The 21,365-nt window shown below is 38.6% G+C and overlaps 1 protein-coding gene across 8 annotated transcripts in view; it reads left to right on the top strand.

Annotated features, from left to right (window-relative positions):
• Positions 1-21,350, top strand: part of LOC118414360 (RING finger protein 24-like) — a 30,724-nt gene extending 9,374 nt beyond the window's left edge. For 2 of the 8 annotated variants that reach the window (XM_035818375.1, XM_035818378.1), the window contains 5 exons: positions 12,545-12,584; positions 14,983-15,018; positions 15,796-15,816; positions 16,658-16,737; positions 17,711-21,350. In XM_035818375.1, the coding sequence (XP_035674268.1) occupies positions 12,545-12,584; positions 14,983-15,018; positions 15,796-15,816; positions 16,658-16,737; positions 17,711-17,834 (301 nt within the window). In that variant the 3' untranslated portion in view covers positions 17,835-21,350. Of the gene's footprint in view, positions 1-6,498; positions 6,912-8,984; positions 11,160-12,544; positions 12,585-14,982; positions 15,019-15,795; positions 15,817-16,657; positions 16,738-17,710 lie in introns of those variants that run through there. The other 6 variants (XM_035818376.1, XM_035818382.1, XM_035818381.1 and 3 more) reach the window with 5 other exon arrangements.
• The last annotated feature ends 15 nt before the right edge of the window (positions 21,351-21,365 follow it).

Genomic DNA, 21,365 nt, shown 5'->3' with positions numbered 1-21,365 from the left:
ACATGTATGGTATTGTACAGGTAAGTTAAGTGTATAATACCCTATCTGGTCTATAGGCAAAGGAAAGTTGCTTGACTCACCTGTATAATACCCTATCTGGTCTATAGGCAAAGGAATGACACCTTACTTACCTGTATAATGCCCTATCTGGTCTATAGGCAAAGGAAAGACGCCTTACTCGCCTGTTTGATGGCCTATATGGTATATAGGCAAAGGAAACACACCTTACTCACCTGTATACTACACTATCTAGTCTATATGCAAAGGAAACACACCTTACTCACCTATACGGTGTCTTACCTGGTCTGTTATAAAAGGAAACACACCTTATTTACCTGTACGGTGTCTTACCTGGCCTGTTATAAAAGGAAATACACGTTACTCGCCTGTATGGTGTCTAACCTGCTCTGTAATCAAAGGAAATACACGTTACTCACCTGTACGGTGTTTTACCTGGTCTGTAATCAAAGGAAATACACGTTACTCACCTGTACGGTGTCTTACTAATCTGTAGTCAAGGAAACACACCTTACTCACCTGTACGGTGTCTTACCTGGTCTGCTACAAAAGGAAACACACCTTATTTACCTGTACGGCGTCTTACCTGGCCTGTTATAAAAGGAAACACACCTTACTTACCTGTATTGTCGTCATTTATTAAGAAGAGAAAAACAATTTGTTTGTCAATGTTAATAAAGGTACATTTTACAATTGAAATTTTCTACGTCATAACTAAATGTTATAAAACATTTCCTTTCTGTACTCAGAAGAGGAGCCCGCTCATGCCATGTTCCAATATTTTATTACTATATTAAATAGGCTATTAATAGCATGTGGTCACATTTTTCTGCACACAAATAATGCAATTAATATTGTTTATGTGTCAACCTCTTCCAATACTTTAAAAATATTTAGGAAGTGAAATGAAATACATTTTTGTATTTGAAATAAGTTTGTACACACTGTAACAGATACTCATCTAATCAAATCCTCATTGTAACAATGTTTCTGTGATAAATAAAGATAAGAAAAGTCCAGTTTGGTGAAGAGTTATTATTATAATGTAAATAGTATTGTTAATAATGAATAGCTATGTTTTTCTAGTATTGGTTACCTGCCCCTAGTCAGGTTTATAACACTAATGTGTCTGAGCCTGTTGTACATTAATTGGGCACTGAGGAGAATCAATCACGGCGGTCGGTTGCTAGGGTATTCTTTCCCGTTGCTATGCGAGTTCGAAAGAGTATCGGGTTACAAGAGGACTACTATTTGCTAACCGTAAAATATTTCAAAATAAACAAGATGTTATGACAGGGAAAATGTATTCAAAATAAGATTAAATTCGCAATTTTAGATAGTTTGAATCTTCCCGTTTGAATTGAGATAGTTGTTTCGTTTCGATTTTGCTTCCAAAGACGATTTTTTTTCTGTTTCTAGGAAGGCCTTCAATTTGACCATACTCTTGATAAGATGGGCCGCAAGTGCCATGGCAAATTCTCGATTTTTATATTTTTCGTCATCTGAGAGGCAAATAAAACTTTCTGTTTTTGGGATTTTTTAATTTTTAATTTTAAGCAAAGTTACAGTCAAAAATATGCGTAAAAATGGCATTTTTCGCACTTAATTACCAATAATTCAAAATCTAAGGCATTTTTTAAAAATCCCAAAAACAGAAATCTCGGGAAAACCGTTGCGGTCATTTTGAGCCGTCAATGAGTTATGTTGGACTATTCTTGGTGGAGATCTTAAACGATGTTTGCACGCATGTCATGCCGCACGGAGAGCGGGAGGGTGTTATTGATACCGGTGTAAACAACACTTATGATATTCAAGGTCACCAACAAAAACGCCAGTAGCTTCGTTACATATTACAGGTTCCAAACAAAGTGAAAGCATAGATGTAATGTCCAGAAAATTTTTTATATTGGTTAAAAACTATATTTTTCGCCTGATTCAAGTTAGTTGGGAGGAAAATGCCAGAAAGCACGGTTTTACCTGCAATGACCGCAGATGACCTAAATAGAACACGGGTTCCGTTCGAATTACGTCAGATGGAACATCATCGAAGAAGGTTCGAATTCGGCTAGACATGGGAGATTTTGAGCCCGTATTTGACCACCGTGAATATCCATATTTGCACTAAGTTCCTCAAACCTGGGTAATTATAGCACAGAAAAAAGGACCACAATGTAAATATCTGTCAGATGATAGCACTATGAATTGAAAATCTTGTTCAGAATTCAATCTAAAATGGTTGTATGATAAGCTATGCTACAACAGTCCCTCCCGCGATACTTATAGAACAGTCCCGCAAGGAGGTCACATGACTAGTGCCCGCCATTTTGAATTGCCATTGTTAAAGTATGGCAGTATCGGCGCTGTACATTTTGACGAAAAACAGGGACTTAAAATGCTTGTAAAGCACGGAAACTCCGTACACATCAATGGGACACCATCTTGAACATGTTTGTGGCGGTAGGTTTAGGTGTCGTTGCGCGACGGCCGATATTTTTGTGGATATAGTGGGCATTCGCTAAAAAGACATTTTACTGGGCGTTCGCTAAAAAGACCATCGAGAATCGAAACTTTGATTTATGTCACTTCGGGTCGATGGATTGACTTGAAACTCAGGATTAATACATGGGAGCACAACGTGGACATATCCCAAGCAAAAAAAATGAGATTCATGCAGCGCGGACTTCTCTAGAGTGGGCGTTTGTGGGCATTCGCTAAAAAGACCCTCCCGGGGAAAACTAGATCAAGCCTTATTGACATTCCAGGGCAAGACTGATTAACTATATACTAGTCTTGGTCAGGCATGCATGGATATGCGTTCATCGTAATATGTAACTTCCAGTATACATGATTGTATGTTTTTGTGCAGTTTGGCACCGTTTGGTTATGGTACACATGAAATCTGATGATAAAAGTTTATATCAGTGCTCAATTTGCCTGGAAGTTCAGAATCTAAACTGACATGATGACATACAAATCAGGAAACCAGCAGGAAGAAAACATATTGTTTGGGCTACAGTTTCATGACCTCATTGGCCTATACCTTTGCTAAATGATGTTCACATTTTTGAGTGACATATCATAAAGGTTCTCAGTTGCATAGATGATATATTTGATCAACCTCTCTACCTGAATAACACAAGTTGTTCAAAACATGAAGTCTTATGTCAGCAAAGAAATCTATTGTACAGTAGTGTTTCCTCATAGATTATCTAAATGGGGCCTAAATTTGCATGATTTTTATCTATTGATGTTACATTTACTTAACTCCCAAAATGAATAAGTAAATAACTTCCAAATGCTACAAGTATGAAATTCCTGTCATCTACTTCTGTAGATTTTTAATATATTCTCATTGATTTTGCAAATGAAGTCTTCATTTGCATAATTGATATTTGGCAATATGCCTAATGTTTCTTAGTTACATATGTTATATTCTCGAGAATTCTATCATGGAATGTAGCAGATCTATAAATTCTCGCACTGATTAGGCAAATTAGATCATGACTTGCATTGTGAGCATCTAATTACTAATTTACTTAACATCATGACAGTTCATTAAACCTGTGAGTAATTCTCTTTTAAAGTTTCTGACAAATTCCGGGCATACCTACACTAAGACCGCTGAAAAATCACATCCCTAGCATGTCAAGGACATCCTCTGTGAAAATTCAAGCGTCCGAAACTGCCCGGACGGCGTCTACAAGCGTCCAATGGCGTCCGAGCGCGTTTCAGACGTTCTGGACGCGTTCATTGCGGTCCAAAACGGCCGCGGACACATCGTGAGCGTCCGTGCCGTTCTGTCAGTTTTTATGGTGAACGCCCGAACGGCTGAAAGACCTTCCATTGCCGTCGGAGACGGCCACTGACGGGGCTATAAAATACTTAGTCACCCGACGCCGGCAGACGGCTGCGTCTTTTCTTATGATCCCCACGGGAAACATGACGTTTTAACTTCTGCACATGCGCCAATTTCAGCGGGTGAATTCGAATTTCAGACCGTTGAACACTCCGGCGGTTGCAGGACTTATGTTCAGAAGGTGACTATTTCTGTGGATTTCATGTCCGTTTGTTAAATTTTGCGCACTTTTGGACCAAGGACTTCACGTCTAGACGTAGCAGCTGATGTTTGTACGACATTGTGCTGAGGTTGGGTTTACGGCGATGACTGTATCCGTTATTTATACTAAAAAGAATGTACAAAAATTATTTGTCGTGCGCCGACAAGGGGGAAAAATTATACTACTTACTCGAAGCAGCAAACCTTGGACAGCAGAAATCACAGATGTGACAGACGTCAAAAGAAGCAGCGGTTCTAGCGTTAGCTGATTGTCGATACTTTGCAGGCGCCGGTAAGTGAATACTTCGCATTTTATTCTCATTTTTTGTACATTCATCTGTTGCAAAGTTTACCGACGACTTGTTGTTACGGGTGCCCTCCCCACATACGCGAAGAAATGATAAAATTTAGGATCTTGTTTTGATGCCACAAAATAAAAAGAATTATGAACACGTTGTAGAATACTTGTAAAAAATATCTGTTGTTTCTATTAAGAATGATAATGCTGTTAAAATGTAGATTTAGACAACAGATAATGAGATAGCACCTACCGATTTTGCCGGTGCCAATCAAAATCTTAGTCGGCTCTTCCAACTACTTGGGGTTAGGAACTTATGAAACGGAAGACTTTATTTCGCTACCTCGAAATAAAAATGACTTATGATCTTTGTAGAAAATTTAACGTTATTTCACATTTATATATCCAGTCTTTAATAAATACTGGTGCAATTAAAATTTACGATAGAAAATTTCAAACGTCCTGTATTTACCCTTGATGTTATTTGGGCTCGTCCATTCTGATGTAACGTGTCGGCACGGCGGCACAAAAAGGCGTGGACACGATTGAAGGCCGGATTGAATTTCGTACATGTAGCAAAGTTGATTAAACGCCGCGGAGTACGTGTATGTCTGAATTTAGGAAGAAATTTGTTCAAGTTGTGTTTGATTTTAGCTAAACCTGACGGCCCGGTGGTGGGTGGTCTTCTACAATTCACTGCCTGGCTGAATATTTGTATGTTTGGTATGTGGGAACGCTTATCCCTAGAGGCCATAAAATCATAGCCGTGACCAGACGCCGTCAGAAACGGCGTCCGGAAAGCCGTCTGCACACGTTCCAAATGCCCCTCCCATACTGCCTGACTATTATATTACTATTAAACTACAAGTTGCGTCTTGAAGGAGAAAAGTTTGCTAGACGTTTGGTCCAGATGTTAACCTTGGCGATGACTGACTCTATTGGCTATTCCTTGGCTATTCCATTTTCTGTCGAATTTTACGATCCATACCCCCGTGGGATGGCCTGGCGAAGGCTACAGTTCGTCCTGGCAGCCTGGATCACGTAATCTACGACCGTCCCAATCGGCGTCCGGACCGTCCCAGCAGCCTGGATTACGTCATCTACGTCCGTCGCAATCGGCGTCCGGTTTGCCCGCGGAGACGTCTGTTCCCAGCGGGGGGGGCGCCCTACGGACGCGGGAGCGTCTGGGTGCCCGCTTTCAGATGCCGTTTCGGACGGCCCCGACGTCCCTCTGGACGCGTCAAAAGTGCCAATCTAGACGCGTCCAAGCGTTTTTTATGCCGTTCGGGCCGTCTTTGACGTTTCTTCGGGCGTTCTAAAGGCCGTCCCATGCCGTCCGCTGCCATAACCGTCCAAAGCGTCCCAATAATTTGAGACGCATTGGACGGTTGTCGCAAACGGCGTTTCACCGTCTGGGACGCTTGAATTTTCACAGAGGATGAGATATCCAAATCAGAAGTTTGTAGAAATACAATAGAAAGCTGCTTGAAGGTCCTTTAATGAACTTGATTCTTTTCGACCCCTTCCCACATTCAATGTAAGAATCCATTTGTAGCTTCTCGAGTTATTCTGCACACAAACAAACAAACAAACTAACTAACTAACTAACACAAACACACACATAACGAAAAGAAATCCTTCTCGGCAAAGGAAATTACCATGAATTTTAAACAGCAGTTGCTTGTTAGCTTGGCCTTCAGCACTACAGCATTATATCTTCCTGTCATGATATAACTTAAGACTGCTAGGCAGGTTCATGCCCGCTGAAATATTGTGGGCTGCATGGTAATAACACCCATCCATCAGACTGCATAAATCCACATCCATGTTATATTCTTGCCTATGTCAGTATGTGTCCCATGTTGCAGAGTAGACCTGAACGTGTGTGTGATGTGAATAGAATACGGGGAGCAGATCTGCAGACTTGGCACAATTAACACACAACCCTCCGGCATATTGAAAATCAATCAGAACCCAACACTTATCTCCAGAACTGATCTTAAATGGGAATTTCTTAGTGGCTTACCATTAGAACTTTTTGTGGTCAGTGTTGCGTGGCCCTCTGATGCCCTTGCACTAATCATAATAAAGCAACCTTTTCACTGATGATTATATATTCCATTCATAACATTAGCAGACTCCTCTGGATATGCCATGAAGATGTGGTAAATGCTGCTGTGCATGTACGATTCACATGTTTTTTTTTTATTCCACATTAATATATGTGTGTGTACATGAGGTAATGGCAGGATCTATATTGTCTTTGTCATATAAATTTGGAGATAGAGTCTGCGTAACTCTCGGTGCATTATCAGACTGTAGGCCTGCTGTTATGCCGGTTTAATTGTTGCCCATCTCAGAAGCAGATAAGCAATTTGCTGGCGTTCCCAGGAGGCCTTAAGTATAACAGGAAGCTCTGCCAGCCATGGAGGAGGCTGTAGATGGTGATATTGCAATGGTTGGACTTGCCGTTTTCTCCTGTTATATGTGTCTAGTGCTGGTAGCACTGTGTATGTGCTGTTACCTCTGTCATAGCAGGTAGGTTGAAGATCTTATAACTGATACACTAGGGATAGGAGGGGTTGGTTTAATTGATTTTACAATGAGCTAGCCTACGTGATGCTGATGTGCGGTACACTATACAGGATGTAGATAATGTTAATGGTGGCGGTGTGGAATGATGATTGAATGTGATTTGTAATTGTGGTATCAGAATCTTTGGATTGTGTCATGAGAAAAAATTACTTGTAGCAGTTGACACAAAGCAAAGGTGTGATCTGTTTTCAATAGGAAAATGGCGTATGGAGGGATTCCATGAATAGTATATGATGACCTTTGTGGTACAGCCTCGTAGACAAACCTTGGTGCAATGACGTTGCAGAGTCAACCATTTTCTGTCACTGGTGACGTAATCAACCCAAAATGTAGTTGCTTTTCAGGCAGGAGGATTACTGTTATCTAAAATGGCTCATCCCTGCAGATTCTGGTTATGGGGCCTTGTGTGCCTCCATGTTTTTTCTGTCTAACGCAAGATCAAAGTAAAACAATAAGAAGGGAAATGCGTTTCAATTGCACTGCTGTTCATCACAACCAAGAAAGGAAAGGAATTGTTTTCAGGATGGAGGGGAAAATGTGTGATGCCATGACAAGATATTCTGAAAGGAAGCCATGAATGATATAAAATTTTCCCCTGTGGCAACAGACTGGAACATTGACTCAGAGCAACAGTGAATTCTATGTCAACTATTGACAGCTACATCATGGGCTCAAACCTGTTATTGTTTCAATGAGAATATTAGAAGGTTAAGAATAAAGAAGAATATGGATGGAAAATGTCTATTCATAAAGCATAATTCCCCAGGCCTGCAAAATATGGTGTTGAGTCTGTTGACAATTACAAGGTGTACTGCAATCTTTTACCATCATAATCATTATCATTCTCTTCCAGAAGTCATTGCATGTGGCCTGCTATTAATTTATTTTGCCCAATTTACATGTACACCCAGTTTTTTCAAGATGTCGTGACTGCCAACATCTGATTGGAGACAGCTTTTTTTTTGGTCAAAACAGGAATTATATGGTGTTATTCCATATGTCAGAAAATCCCACCTAATAACTCAGATTTATCTGTCTGACACCTCAGCACAAGTACCCAACAGCTCGGGCAAATGTATAAAGCCAACATATCGGGGTACGGAAGGTCATGGTTCAGGCTTATTGGCATATAGTCGTGGAAGAAGACAAATCGCATGATCTCATAGCTGTTTTGAGTCCCAAACTTATTAACCTACATGTCATTGTCAGACTTGTCTGGCTCTCAGACACATTTTGACGTATTGTGACTGAAGTCAGATTTATTCTATATTCTATATAGGTGAATATTAGAAAGTTGATTTCGCAAATTAGGACAGGGCTGTGACAGAAATTAGCTATAAGGAATCAAGGATAGAGCATAGAAGGAACCATTCCAGACCTTACAATGATTGGTCAAATCAGACTGACAAAGGTATCTTCGTGATTCCAAGAAGTTTACAAGAGTATTAGAATCAGTCTTTAGTAGCTGGAAACCAAATCTATCATAATGTATCACAACTACAGTGCTACTTGGTGTGTACATCATGTAGAACACAACACGGCATATTTTGTATCATCATACATGTATGTCCAGCCCGACTGTGGCTATCCAACCTGTGGAAGGGCTGGGACCGATGGTTATACGGAATACATTTATATACCTCGTTGTATTCTATATAATGTCATTCCCATCCAAAAAACAAAGAAGATGTTTCAAAGAGAAATATGCTAGAAGTTGAGAAAATTTGGTGTCCTCAAACACAAAATTGCAACAACAGAAATAGTTATACCAACATCTGAATCTGATGCTCTTACTTTCGACTGCACTGCACTCGGCGCATTGAGTGATTTTGATGTCTTTGATATGATGGAAGCCTCTGTGATACATGTAAAACAATGTGTGATATGGCAAGATACGTCACATATCAAACGTTATCGTGGCCCAGGTAGGAGATTTTTTGTCCCGTTTTTAATTGGGGTATAACAAAATCAAAAAAGAAAGAAAACTAGACAAGAGGGACAAGAGGTTTTTTCACTGTTTTCACTGTCCTGACGTCGCAATCCGGATGTCAGCAGGGTTGGAAAAAACTGTGTATTGGTGGGACCTTTGCTACTTTATCAAAGGGGAGTGAAATATTGTGTATGGCTCGTCTGTTCGTGTGTATGTGTCACGTATATGTGTTTTTGCGATTACAGTATAGTACACATTGCAGCATTACCATACACATACAGTGCTGTCATTTTTGTAATATGTGACTGGATTAGGGCCACAAAGTGGTGTGAACACTATTTTATATTTGTATGTACAAAATTTAATGTTATTCTGATATTCACACTGTCCTAGACACTGTGCACATGTTTTTTTTTACTATGACATAATATATCATACTTGACAATTTAAGATCAACCTTACCATTGAAAACGCATTGTAAAGTCAGGCCATGTTAGCTGTTTGTACAACAACTCCATTATTCTGCCATCTAATGACAACCTGTAGCTGGTGGACAGTTGAACTGTTGACCTGCTGTAGGGGCAAACATGTTTACAGCAACTTATTCCAGACTTACATTCCCAGTTGTTACCACAGCCCCAAGGAAAATATGAAGGTTTTGAGTTGTTTTAGCCTACTAGAAGATGGCACAGGGATTTGCTTGACTGTATGAGTGGGTTATAGGTGACATAGTGATGCTATACCTCCATACTATACCTCCATACCATACCACCTCCTTTTGTAGCAATGGGTTCATTGTTTCCTCTTGTTGAAAATATAAGACTATGAATTATTTATTATGCATCAATGATTACAATTGCACTTTTGCTGATAACATATCATATCATAACATGTTGTATAGCGCAGAAAAATGGTAAGGTGTATTGTAATGGGCTATGGTAGGTTGTTATAGGCTCAAAGCCTAGAGATCCTGGATTCATGTCCCCTGATATATGCTCCAATTTTGTGGCCTTTCAGGGACTTTTAATACCGATTTTCTCACTTCACTGAGATGAAACGAGTACCTATAATGTGGCTACGGTTAGGATGGTTCCTTGGATAGGATGTTAGACGGAGGGCCTGTGTTTGAGGAGGGCCTAATGCACCTCTAGCATGTTAAAGAACCCACCAACCTTACTGAGAAAAGAATGGGGTCCAGTATGGTCTGAGTGAATCATTCAAATTTGTCCCAATATGCAAGTTGTACTGTTCAGCACAAACCTGGTGTTTTATGCCATATTAAAGATGGTTTTCCAGGTATGCAAACATTTGTACCCATGTTGATGCATAAACATTAGCATGCATTTGATTTTTACTGTTTACTCTGTTATCCATTTTCCTTAATTTCACTCTGCATCATTGTAAAATTTGTATTTTATCAGTTTTATGATTATAGCAGTATCAACATATTAAAGTCAATACCATGCAGATGTTACAACAATGACCTAAAACCTGACATACATTTGGAAATTGTGATGTAAACCTGTGAATGTTGATGTATAAATTTGGTTGTTTGTACTTAACAATGACTTGATTATAATAGCTTCTGGTCTTGTGACAGTTGGTTGCACAATGTATGTGGAGGGCACAAGGGTACAGTGACGTGTACACCCATATACAGGTCTGACAACTAGCTTGGGAACATCTCAAAACTTCTGCATTTATCTTCTTTGGCAGAATTTTTACAGTCTTTGGCAAACAAGTTAGTACCTTGATGCCCACGCCTTGTAATTCTGTTGGTGTTTAGTATACCTTTGAGTATAGGAAACAGGCATCTAAAACATTGTATAGGGTATTGAAATCGTCTGGGAGTTCCTTGTGGGATTGTTCATACCTTCAGGCATTATCCCTTGTTTATTGTTCCGTGCAAGCATTCTTGTCTGAGGTGTGGGCTGTATCATAAGCTGTTGTCCACCTCTATCTTTGACGTCACCTGTGCAACTGCTACACAAAATGGTGTAACTTGTTGCGTGATACAATTGGTTTTTGAGCTGTTGCTGCAACATGTAATTTGGGAGCTAGACCATGTTATTTCTGGACGAGAACACTTAAATGTGACCTTTTGGACAACTCGAGTACAACTGCACTATGACTGACCATGATGTTCCCTACGATATTGGATATAGTGTCATACTGCCACTGGCCCCCAGCATTGCCATTGTTGGTGTCTTCCTCTGTTGGTGTTGTACTTGTTGTTACTGTCACATCAAGCGAGAGGCAAGGTGGGCGACTATGTGATGTTAAGTATAGAATGTTAAGGTTTTACCGTCGAAGGTGTGTAGCTTAAGGATTTTTAGTGGGATGGCACAGGTTGTCCCTTATGATGACCTGAAGATGGCCTACTTTTGGTAAAACATATGACTACCAATACCATGGTACTTCACAATATGTGAAGTACTTCACAATATGTGAAGTACCGTGAAAGCTCATTACATCTGACACGTTAAACCACAGACTGTCTTTTCTGACCTGTGAGGATAATCTGTTGCTTGAGGCATATTTCCAGTACATCTAATTAAGTTGCTGTTAGAACAGTAGATAAAATTTAATCACAAAAAGACTTTCCTCAGTCATACTGTCATCCTATAGTTACAAATGTATATATAAAGCTACTGCAATTGTCGTGTCTTCTTCCCCAGTAGTACAAATGGTTTATCACCCATCCACTTGCAATGCTATCAATTGTTTTAATTCCCACTGGGAATTTGGATCTTTGTTGTGTGTCAGCAAGCTTGTAATTATTTCTTACCCAAAACAAACTGAAATACAGGACTTGTGTTGCCAGTAAACTGAATGTGTATTTGTTTATCATTTTCTGTTGACAATTTACCAAAAACCAATTTACAGCCTGAGGCATTCCCACGTCCAGTTTGTAACTCAAGTCAAGTGGAATGATTTTTACATTTGCAGGTCTTGTGAAAGCCATCATAAAGATGATGGATGAATATTGTAATGAAATTTGGAGTGGTGATGTCCACAAAGGCCACATTGTTGTACTTTATAGCTGGAATGCATGTGAAGTATCTGTAATCATGTATAATGAATGTCAACTTAATAAGCAATACAATACTGCATCCCTTTGTAAACATTTCAATATCAACCCCATAGTGAGACAATATTGTAGATTAGAACATTTAGGTTCAGGTCAGGTTCAGATCTAGGTCCTAATCATACATTGAACACCTGTTCAACTCCAGTATTTTACATATTATTTGTTGGTCAACCCTTGTCCTAATTAGGATACCTTGGGCATTTGTCTCAGGGGGAAATGACAAAATTGTAAGCTTTGATACATCTGGTTTGGTTTAGTCTTTGGTTGCTTTGGATTAACCAATTAGTATGTTTGTTTTGGGAATCAGGTTCAAAATAGGTCCACTGGGAGGTTATGGTCTTTTTGGACCATGATTTTCCATGCACTGGTGCAAACCCATTGAAGGACATAGATAACACTAACCTGCTACTTTGTAATTGAGTTTGATACTTATTGGCTTCTGTGTTTTTATTTGCCTTTAGATTGAGATTGTCTTTTGCTGCACCAAAATATAACTGCTTATAATGTTCCTTTTTTTTTTACAATGTAACCTTAAAATTGTCTTTTGTGTTACAGATTGAGAAGAGAAGCAAGGCTGGAAAGGGGATATAAAAAGGTGAGTGCTCGCAATACTACAATACCAGGATGTGCCAAAAAGCTGTAACTCAACTAACGGGTATGATTTTGGAAACGGTCAGACATTTCAGATAGCATCCTGCTATCCTGCTATCTTTCTTCAGTGACAATGACAAAAAGTAACCTTGACTGATTGTACTGCCAATTGCAAATAAATGAATAGACAGATACATAAAAGATGGCTGAAGAGCAGGTTTTATACCCTACCTATGGTCATCTGACCATTTGCAAAATCATATCCTGTTGCTTGAGCTTTTTGGCGTATCTTATCACGTGGATGTCCAACCTTCATTGACACACATTTGATACCTATACCGTTTTTGTGTGTTTTCCCCAAAGTCAAAGTTCATTTAATGAGACTAGTAAAGCTTCTTTGTGAAATTATCAACATAGACTGCTACGTGTCATGTAGTGTCATGTCAGTGTATTGATGCCAGGGTTATGTTTTATTAATTGGCTCTTAAAAATTGATTAAAAGTTGTGTACATGCCATGTTTCACATGGTATATGACTTGCATTCTATTCTTTTGACGTCAACATGTGTCCTTAATGGGTGTGTTGCATTATTAGAATATTTTTATTAGAAACGTAATCAAAATAAACCTAATATTATAAAACAGCAGTTGGTAGCAGTAGCAGTGGGCTCTTATCTAGATATTATAGTGGTAGAGACTGTCTCCAGGCAATTTTTGCTTGAAATTACCATCTGAGCCATCTGTTGTGATGATGTGATATCTCACATTGCCAAAATGTGTACATTATTGGAATGGAAATGTCACATGGGGACACAACACCCCATGGCAGAGGACAGCAGTTGACGGATGACAGTCAGATTGATTTTTGCAGATTGAGGGAGCAGACATCCGAAAATCTAGGTCTTTACAAATTTGTCTCTGGAGAAAGGTGTGCAAGTGGTTATATAGACAATTGGATAAATTCTCCTGCTATCACTAATCAGGCAAGTGCTCAATATAGAAACACACAGCACAGAGCAGCAGCAAATAATTGGCATTCTCACAGGAGGGGCGAAAGCAGGGCTCTAGCCAGCGTTCGTTTTTCCGTCAATCGACGGAATTTTGCTGCGTCTGACGGAAAAATTTTAATGTGTGTCTGTGCCCTTTCGCATACGATAATCTCATTAAACCCCGTTTTTCAAGGTTTCAGTTCAGTCCTTCTAATTAATTTTTGCGGTTTTTGTGACGAGTGTAATTGGCTGACGGAAAAAAAAAAATTGAGCTGGCTAAAGCCCTGGGCGAAAGAATCAGGGATGAAGTTGTTGGACTCAGGAGACAGGTAACACAGGTTGTCCTGTCTACATTACATTTTGTAAGTGATGACATGTTAGTACAAAATGTACCCTATGCTATACTTCTGTTGTATTACTCCCAGTAAAGATTGCTTGGTCTCCCACCTATATACAAAAATGTATTGCTCCATCTGTTCCATGTATATCATCTCCAAGCAAATCTATCAGTGGCACGGCAGAATCTAATGTACCAACCAGTGTCCAAAACACCTCCAGTTGCCTATTGCGTTGGTTACAGCCCTTGTGTACATTGTGCCTGCCACTACATTATGTATCTTGCTCAGAAGGATGGATATACCCATGAAGTATGTAAATGTAACGGTTGTAACCCAACAAAAATTGGCTAGCTGCAGCTGGTTTAGTCTCCTTAGGATGGTGAATATTTTATGGCACTTCTCAGTACTAATTTTTTGGTGATAGCTTACACAAATTTAAAAAAAATCAGTTTATGGTTACTTGGTTGGTTTTACTTTAATTTTCGTAAACTATTCACTTAAACTTTAAAGGTTGAGGTTGGAATGTAATGATACAATATTTTTGCAATTGAATGTTACAATTTTCAAACAACATACTAGGATAAAAGAATATACTGCAAATGGCAGATGTTATGGTTGTCAATTATGCTAAAATGTGTGAATAAATGAGTGGTAATATACAGGCTTACAAATTGGTCCCAGGGGAATATTGCCCTTTTTCTAAACTACATCAAGGACTACATGTAACAGCAATCGAGGATTTGTATAATATTTAAAAGCATGAGACTATATATCAGACAGGTCACACTATACTGCTCACATGATTAATGGTCACTTCAATTAAACCTGGATATTTTGTAAGTTTCACCCAAGCAATTTCAGTCTGTCTAATTGCATTCTCTTAATGATAGACAGGATGTAATGTTACACAGATCTATGTTTTAACCTGCACCTTGCTGCTTATTGCTGTAACCAGTAGAGAATTATTAGACACTGTTTATAAATATTAAAAACCTGCTACTCACATGTGGCTACCAGGAGTAATTCTGTTCTAGATGTTCATGTATCTGTAGCATTTTTCTGTTGTTCAATTTCAGATCACATACAAGAAAAAGAAATGTTCTTCAAATGAGGTAAGTGGTACATTATGTTTTCATGGATACCTATATACAGGACAAAGGGAAGCTGCTAAACTTCCCCTGCTACCTACATGTGTAACTCCGTAGCTAATAAAGAATTGGGGGGCCAAATGACTACTTCAGATTGCTGAGGGTCAACGACGTGAAGAGCTGTCATTCTATCGTTCAGTCTCATGTGCTGGTAATACTTTTATAAGGCCGTACCAATTTGATTTGTTGGTTCTTGAATTAAAAAGAAAGAAATATGCTCATTACTAAAAAAAAAAATATGAAAACAAAGCCAGAGGGCCAGGTTTATGCCTTGGTGCACTCAGTTTTATGGAGTGAATACATTTACATTACAAGTTTTCCTTTCTGCCCTATGCTTTCATGATATCTGCTTGCTACATTTTCATTTTTTTAAATTTGAGAACCAAGGAGATCAATTGGCATGGCCTAATTCAGACAAATAAGGTACATGTATGATAGGGATGTGTCACTAAGTGATTTTTCGTAAGTCCCAATATATCAATGGCTCAAGTGTGGCCTGCATGTTCTATGCAGTCACCATTGAAATACATTGTGTAACCTTCTGTGTATATACAGGGTTATCTGTTCATTGAACACAATTGTATGAAAGCACTGTCCTTGAAATTGGGCCATCTAGATATATTATGAGATATCACCCAGTGACACATACTATCACACATCATTGCCTTGATGATCTATGTACCTGCACTAATTCTTGTGTGCCTCTATGCCTTATCCTCTATATCCTGCTTCTGGTTATAGTTGGACTTCCTCTCTGACAAGGTAGGGGAGACTAGTACCATCTGATGAGAGAACATTTTTCTGACTTCCATTACACTTTTGTCTTTACAAATATTGATATTGAGTTTAGTACAAACATGGAATAAATGTGGTTTGCTGTACTTAACTTGTTGCCATACATTTTGAAGATATGTAAAGTACAACACAGGGTATTTTGCCCAAAGGCCACGAGGTATTTCGCCCAAGTTTATCGCAAATAAAAAGAGAAAAAAACTTGACATTAAATTAAATGCACTTTGTGCCAACAGCTTTACCCATCAATTCGAACAAAAGAACCGCCAGTTTGCCAATTTAGTTTGAGAACAGTTATTAAAATTTTCAATACAAATGTGTGCAAGTGAGTTCTAACCGAACTATGGAGCCCTGGACTGTACCGTAAAATACAGATCTGTCTGAACACTGATAACGATCGTTCATGTAAATACGGGCCAGGTGTGATCTACTAAGAAATATCCATTGTACATGCATATACAAAACTAGGTATCATTTTTTCCTGTGTGTTCACCTGGTCCAGTCCTGTAATAATCTTTTCAATTGCATATATGCAAACATGCAGTCAATTTTAGTGCTGTTTTTGCATTTTACAACTTCAGAACCTGAGCTACTTTGTCTTGCTAAATTGTTACAAATACGTTTACCTAGTCTGAACCAGTTGCTGTACATTGTATTCCCAAATGTAGCATGAATTTATTGAGGATCTAACAAGATTATGTGCAAAATGATCTTGCCAAAGAGATTGTCTTTGTCTAGCTGTATTTCATTTGATTTTGTGACACTGAGGTATCCATTGTGTTCATCTGGATGCCCTGTGTGTCCTCTGCAGACCTGTGCAGTGTGTTTAGAAGACTTCAAGCTGATGGAGGAGATTGGGCTATGTCCATGTGGACATGCCTTCCATAGAAAGTGAGTATCTTACACTTGTGCTCACACAGGGCTGTCTCTAGCCTGGATACCATACCCCAACCTCAAAAATATCTTTTGTGTTTCCTTGCACGATAGATACTTGAGATCGGGCTGGGGTTTGGTAACCAGGCTAGGCTGTCTCCTGGACCCGTCCCTTTGCCCCAGGACAGAAATTTCACCCCGTCTATAAACAGATCTGAGCTTCATTACATGAAATTGGTGAAAATGTATTTTTGTAAGTTTAGAATTACACATGTAACAACAGAAATTAACCAGGCACATGGGATCCCAAACAATGAGTAGGACAAAAAACCATCAAAGCTGCAGCTGGAGACAGGCCTGTGCTGGTGGCAACATTATTGAATTATTCCCACTTCAATCTATTTCTGTCAGCAAATTGCCAGAGGTGATATTGGCAGATTCACCATATTTAGATACACATTCCTTATAGTAATACCTATCCTGACTATTTTGCAGAAGCATGTCACCACAACATATAAGAAATGTGATAAAAACTGGACATTTGCTGTATTTGTACAATAAAAGATCTAATGCTAGTTCACCTTTATCCGCAGGGTAACCTATATTCGTTGTGTTTACACACATGGTATTAATGGATATCAAGTCGACGGATGGTGGATCAAGTTGTAATGCGTTCAAACTATTGTAGTTTGAAACTGTCGTCCGTCGACTTGATATCCCTAAATACTTGTTTTTTAAAGCAACGGATATAGGTTACCCTACGGATAAAGGTGAACTAGCGTTAAATGTCATTTTCGTTAAGATCATTCCTTACGTTGATGCTTGAGTAACTACCTTTGGAAGAACATTGTATCTCTTCTGTCCACTCCTCCAAGGATGCTGTGATGACAAGAAGAAACATACATTTACAATGTATTATGTAACTATGATTTGGGATAGTTTTGAAGATTTACACGTGCATGGATGATTTGATATTGCTTGTATTTCACAGATGTATTTCCAAGTGGCTGGAAATCAGGAACACCTGTCCCATGTGTAACTCCCAAGTCAAACAGCAGGCCAGTGAGAGGTCCACCCTGGTCAGGACAGTGGACCTCCCTGTCACAAGAGTATGATGGACCCTTCCAATGACACACCATGGGGTAGTTGGAAAGGTCCATTAATGAGGCAGGTAGGAGAGCTGGATTAGACAGTAAACATTATGTAGACTCAAAGTCATTTCCTTGTTATATAGTCTTTTTATATGTGGAGGAGTATTAGAATGATAATTAGTTAACAACAGCCTATTTTATCCAACAACCAATACTTCTGTGGATTGCAGAACTCATTCCCTTCCTGTATATGTCAAATAGGACTGAAATATATTGAAGATATTTGTGAATATGAATATGTCTTAGATTGTGGTAAGTATATGCTAACTAAAGTTTTTATGTCAACAGTCAAGTGTCATGCTGGAAGCTTAAAAAGTTGGAAAGCAATTTGAAATTCAGCCAATGTGTATATACTTGTATCAGCATTTGCAATCATGGTATTCTGGTCTTTCTTTCAATCATCTGTGAAGCCAAAAGTTGAACCAAAATGGCAGCTTGGACTTAAGCGGAACTTGAAGATCCTATGTCTAGGTAGCTCATACACTGTACAATGTAAGTTCATTTACTTAATTTGCGGTGGTTTGAATTAGTTAATGAAAGATTTCAAGATTTACAGTAGGCACTTATTTTTTCATCATTATTAATCAATATACATAACTGGAATATTTACAAGTTTGCAAAAGTGGTTATTAAGATCAGCACCCAGTAGCAAATCACATCCTCAATGTGTCAGCTGTCTGTAGAAGAGAGCTGGGATAAAAACAACAACTTTTTTTTTTACTGAGACACGAAAAGAGTTATTCCAAAATCAAACAGAGTCAACAACTGTTACTTGCTCCTTCCTCAAGTTTGGCACGTATATTTATGCAAAAAATGGCCTCTGAAACCAATACAGGGTAGATGAAGGAAGAAAGAGGACTTGTAGGGTTCCCCGAGTTGGATCAGGGATGTTATTCCAGAGACGTGAAAGAGCATGTACATGTAAACTGGCACATATGTACAAGGAGATAACAGTACAAATGTAGTACAATAGAAATTACTGAACAGTCATCTGCGCTTGCAGGAAAAGAAATGACAAATGGAGTACATGTACAAATACATGTACAGTCAGTATACCATTGGATTAGTTCTGTGCTTCACATACTACTGCCATGATATTCTCCTGTTTTTTCACAGCACGAAGTTAGAAAAAGTAACCTTCTCCCTGCTGAAGAAGCCTTTTGGCACCATGGGTTAGGCAGCAGGGAGAAGGGTGATTTGGTATCAGATGTGTTTCTGTCAGGTTTAATAGTCAATGCCTACCCAAATTGTTTGAAGAAATTGCTGTAAAATCTTACCAAAGTAAACTAATGACTCTAAGACAGTTGGCCTAAGACTGGGGATGTGCATGGCACCTTACATTACAGTTAGCAGGGTTTTAGAATTTAGATCCTCCCTTGTTGTTGAAGATTATGTCTGTGCAAGTCCATGAATACACAGATTAGAATATTGTGCCATTGACATTGTGTTGGGCTGAGTAAATTTTGTCCATTTTGTACCGTGAGTGCCATAGTAATAGTGCTACGTAATCATAGTAATGTGTGTAACTGTAATAAAGGTACTGTTGTAAAATTACCTCTTCTGGTATAAATGATTATATACTATAGAATGATGTGAACAAGCTCTCTACTGTTCTACAATTTAAACTATATTTCATGCAAGGATGGAGATATTTTAGTATGATGTATTTAGAATTGGATATTGGTACTTGTTGCGATATGTACATTGGAAGAAGTTAGTGTATATTGCTGTATGTAAGGTATCTTGTCTAAGGGATGGACCCAAAAGGTTGTGACGGGTTTTAGTGAGAAAATGACAATGAAAAAGACAACAGGATTGTTCCCAAGTAAAGGACCATTTGCCCAAAACAATGGGGATGGGGTTTTGTGCGCTTGAAATATATCTGCGTGAGAACCTTGTGCATCAAAAATTTGCATGGGACAATATGCAATTTAGCTAAAAAAAAATTTGACATTTGCGTGTGAAACAATATCTGTTTGAGGATTTACCATTTCCTTGTATTTCTGACATGTTCCTGATATGCAAATTAGGCTATTCCCAAGGGATCTAAAAATCAGTAATTTTTCAAAGCATTGACAGGTCATGTGGTCACATTTGTCTGCCTTAGATGAGTTGACTGCACATTTTCTGACATGTTTTGAGATCTTTATTTTGTCACCTGCAAATTGTTCACGTGCATGCACACGTTTTTCAAGCACATAAACCTGTTCCCAAGACAGTGCAAGAACCCCCCTTTTCCACAAAGAAAAGTTTCATAAACCACAAAGAACATCTCAACATGAATAGCCCTCACCAATCCTTAATCTGGTCCATCCCTAATTGTTTTTAAATTGCTTGACTCTTATAAGGCACCTGTAAAAAATCTGTTTGATCTTTTGTACAAATCTAAATAGCAAGGCAACCTAAAAAACTGCTTTTCATGGGCAGGTTCCATTGTATGGTAACATTGGTATAGTGAAAATGTTGCTGATGTTGGCATCGGATCAGTTAAACCTATGGTTAGGAAGAATACTTGTAACTACCTGACAGCAGTAATGGACACCCAGAACTGCTTGGGCTTTTTCCACAAGACAGCAACTGTTGGAAGACTGTTGAGTGACCAAGACTGGTTTTGTGCAGCTCTAAAATTGGAATCAATGCATGATTTTAGGCAGTGGGTATGATTTCAAAGGTACATGTATGATTTGAAAGACAAAACACAAAAAATTGTTCTCAATGTACGAAATTCATTTTTTGGTTGCTCATTGGTTGCAGCTTTTAGTGGAGAAACGGTGTTAAGATGTAAGGTGGGTCTTGTACTTGGACAGCAAAGTTAAAGGAATCTGTATAAAGACTTGCTATATACAAGTTTTAGTACTTACTCATCTTTTCTTGCCAATCAGAAATGCCATCTACCTGATATTGGTAGTACTGCAACACAGTTCAGTCTGGATTCTGTGATAAGACACATCACAGTGCTGCTTGTCTGAGATAGAATCCAATGCACTGCACTTGGAAGAAGCAACACTGAGATGGCAAAGACATGTAGACATGATAGATATCACATTGTATTTTATATTATTGGTAGTAGCTATATTGCTACCTCAGCAAAGACAGATATGTATAACTTGTGTAACAGCCAGTTAATCAAGTAGCGTGAAAGCAAGGTGATGCATATACATGTACATCTAAGATAATTGAAAAGCATATGGATAGTTTACCAAGTTTATTCCTGATGTTATGAGCCTTTTCAATGAACAGATCATCCTTGCTGGTGTCTGCATGTAGAACAGATCCTCCAAATTAGTTTGCCTTCTAGTCACTTTCAAGCCAGTGAATAGGTGATATACCATGTAACGTAACTTCTGTTTGCAGTCGCAAGTGTATAGTAGTTTATTAGCAAAATAATCTATGAAAGAATGTATATATATAAGCTAATTGAAAGAAATCCACTGTATCTTTTATCAATTACCAGTAATACAAATGTTGTGGTGCATTGAATTGTCAAATATAGAA

This window comes from Branchiostoma floridae, chromosome 4, assembly GCF_000003815.2.
Source record: "Branchiostoma floridae strain S238N-H82 chromosome 4, Bfl_VNyyK, whole genome shotgun sequence".
Taxonomy (NCBI): Eukaryota; Metazoa; Chordata; class Leptocardii; order Amphioxiformes; family Branchiostomatidae; genus Branchiostoma; species Branchiostoma floridae.
The sequence above is the reverse complement of the archived record's forward strand: the minus strand, read 5'-3'. Positions and strand labels throughout refer to the sequence as shown.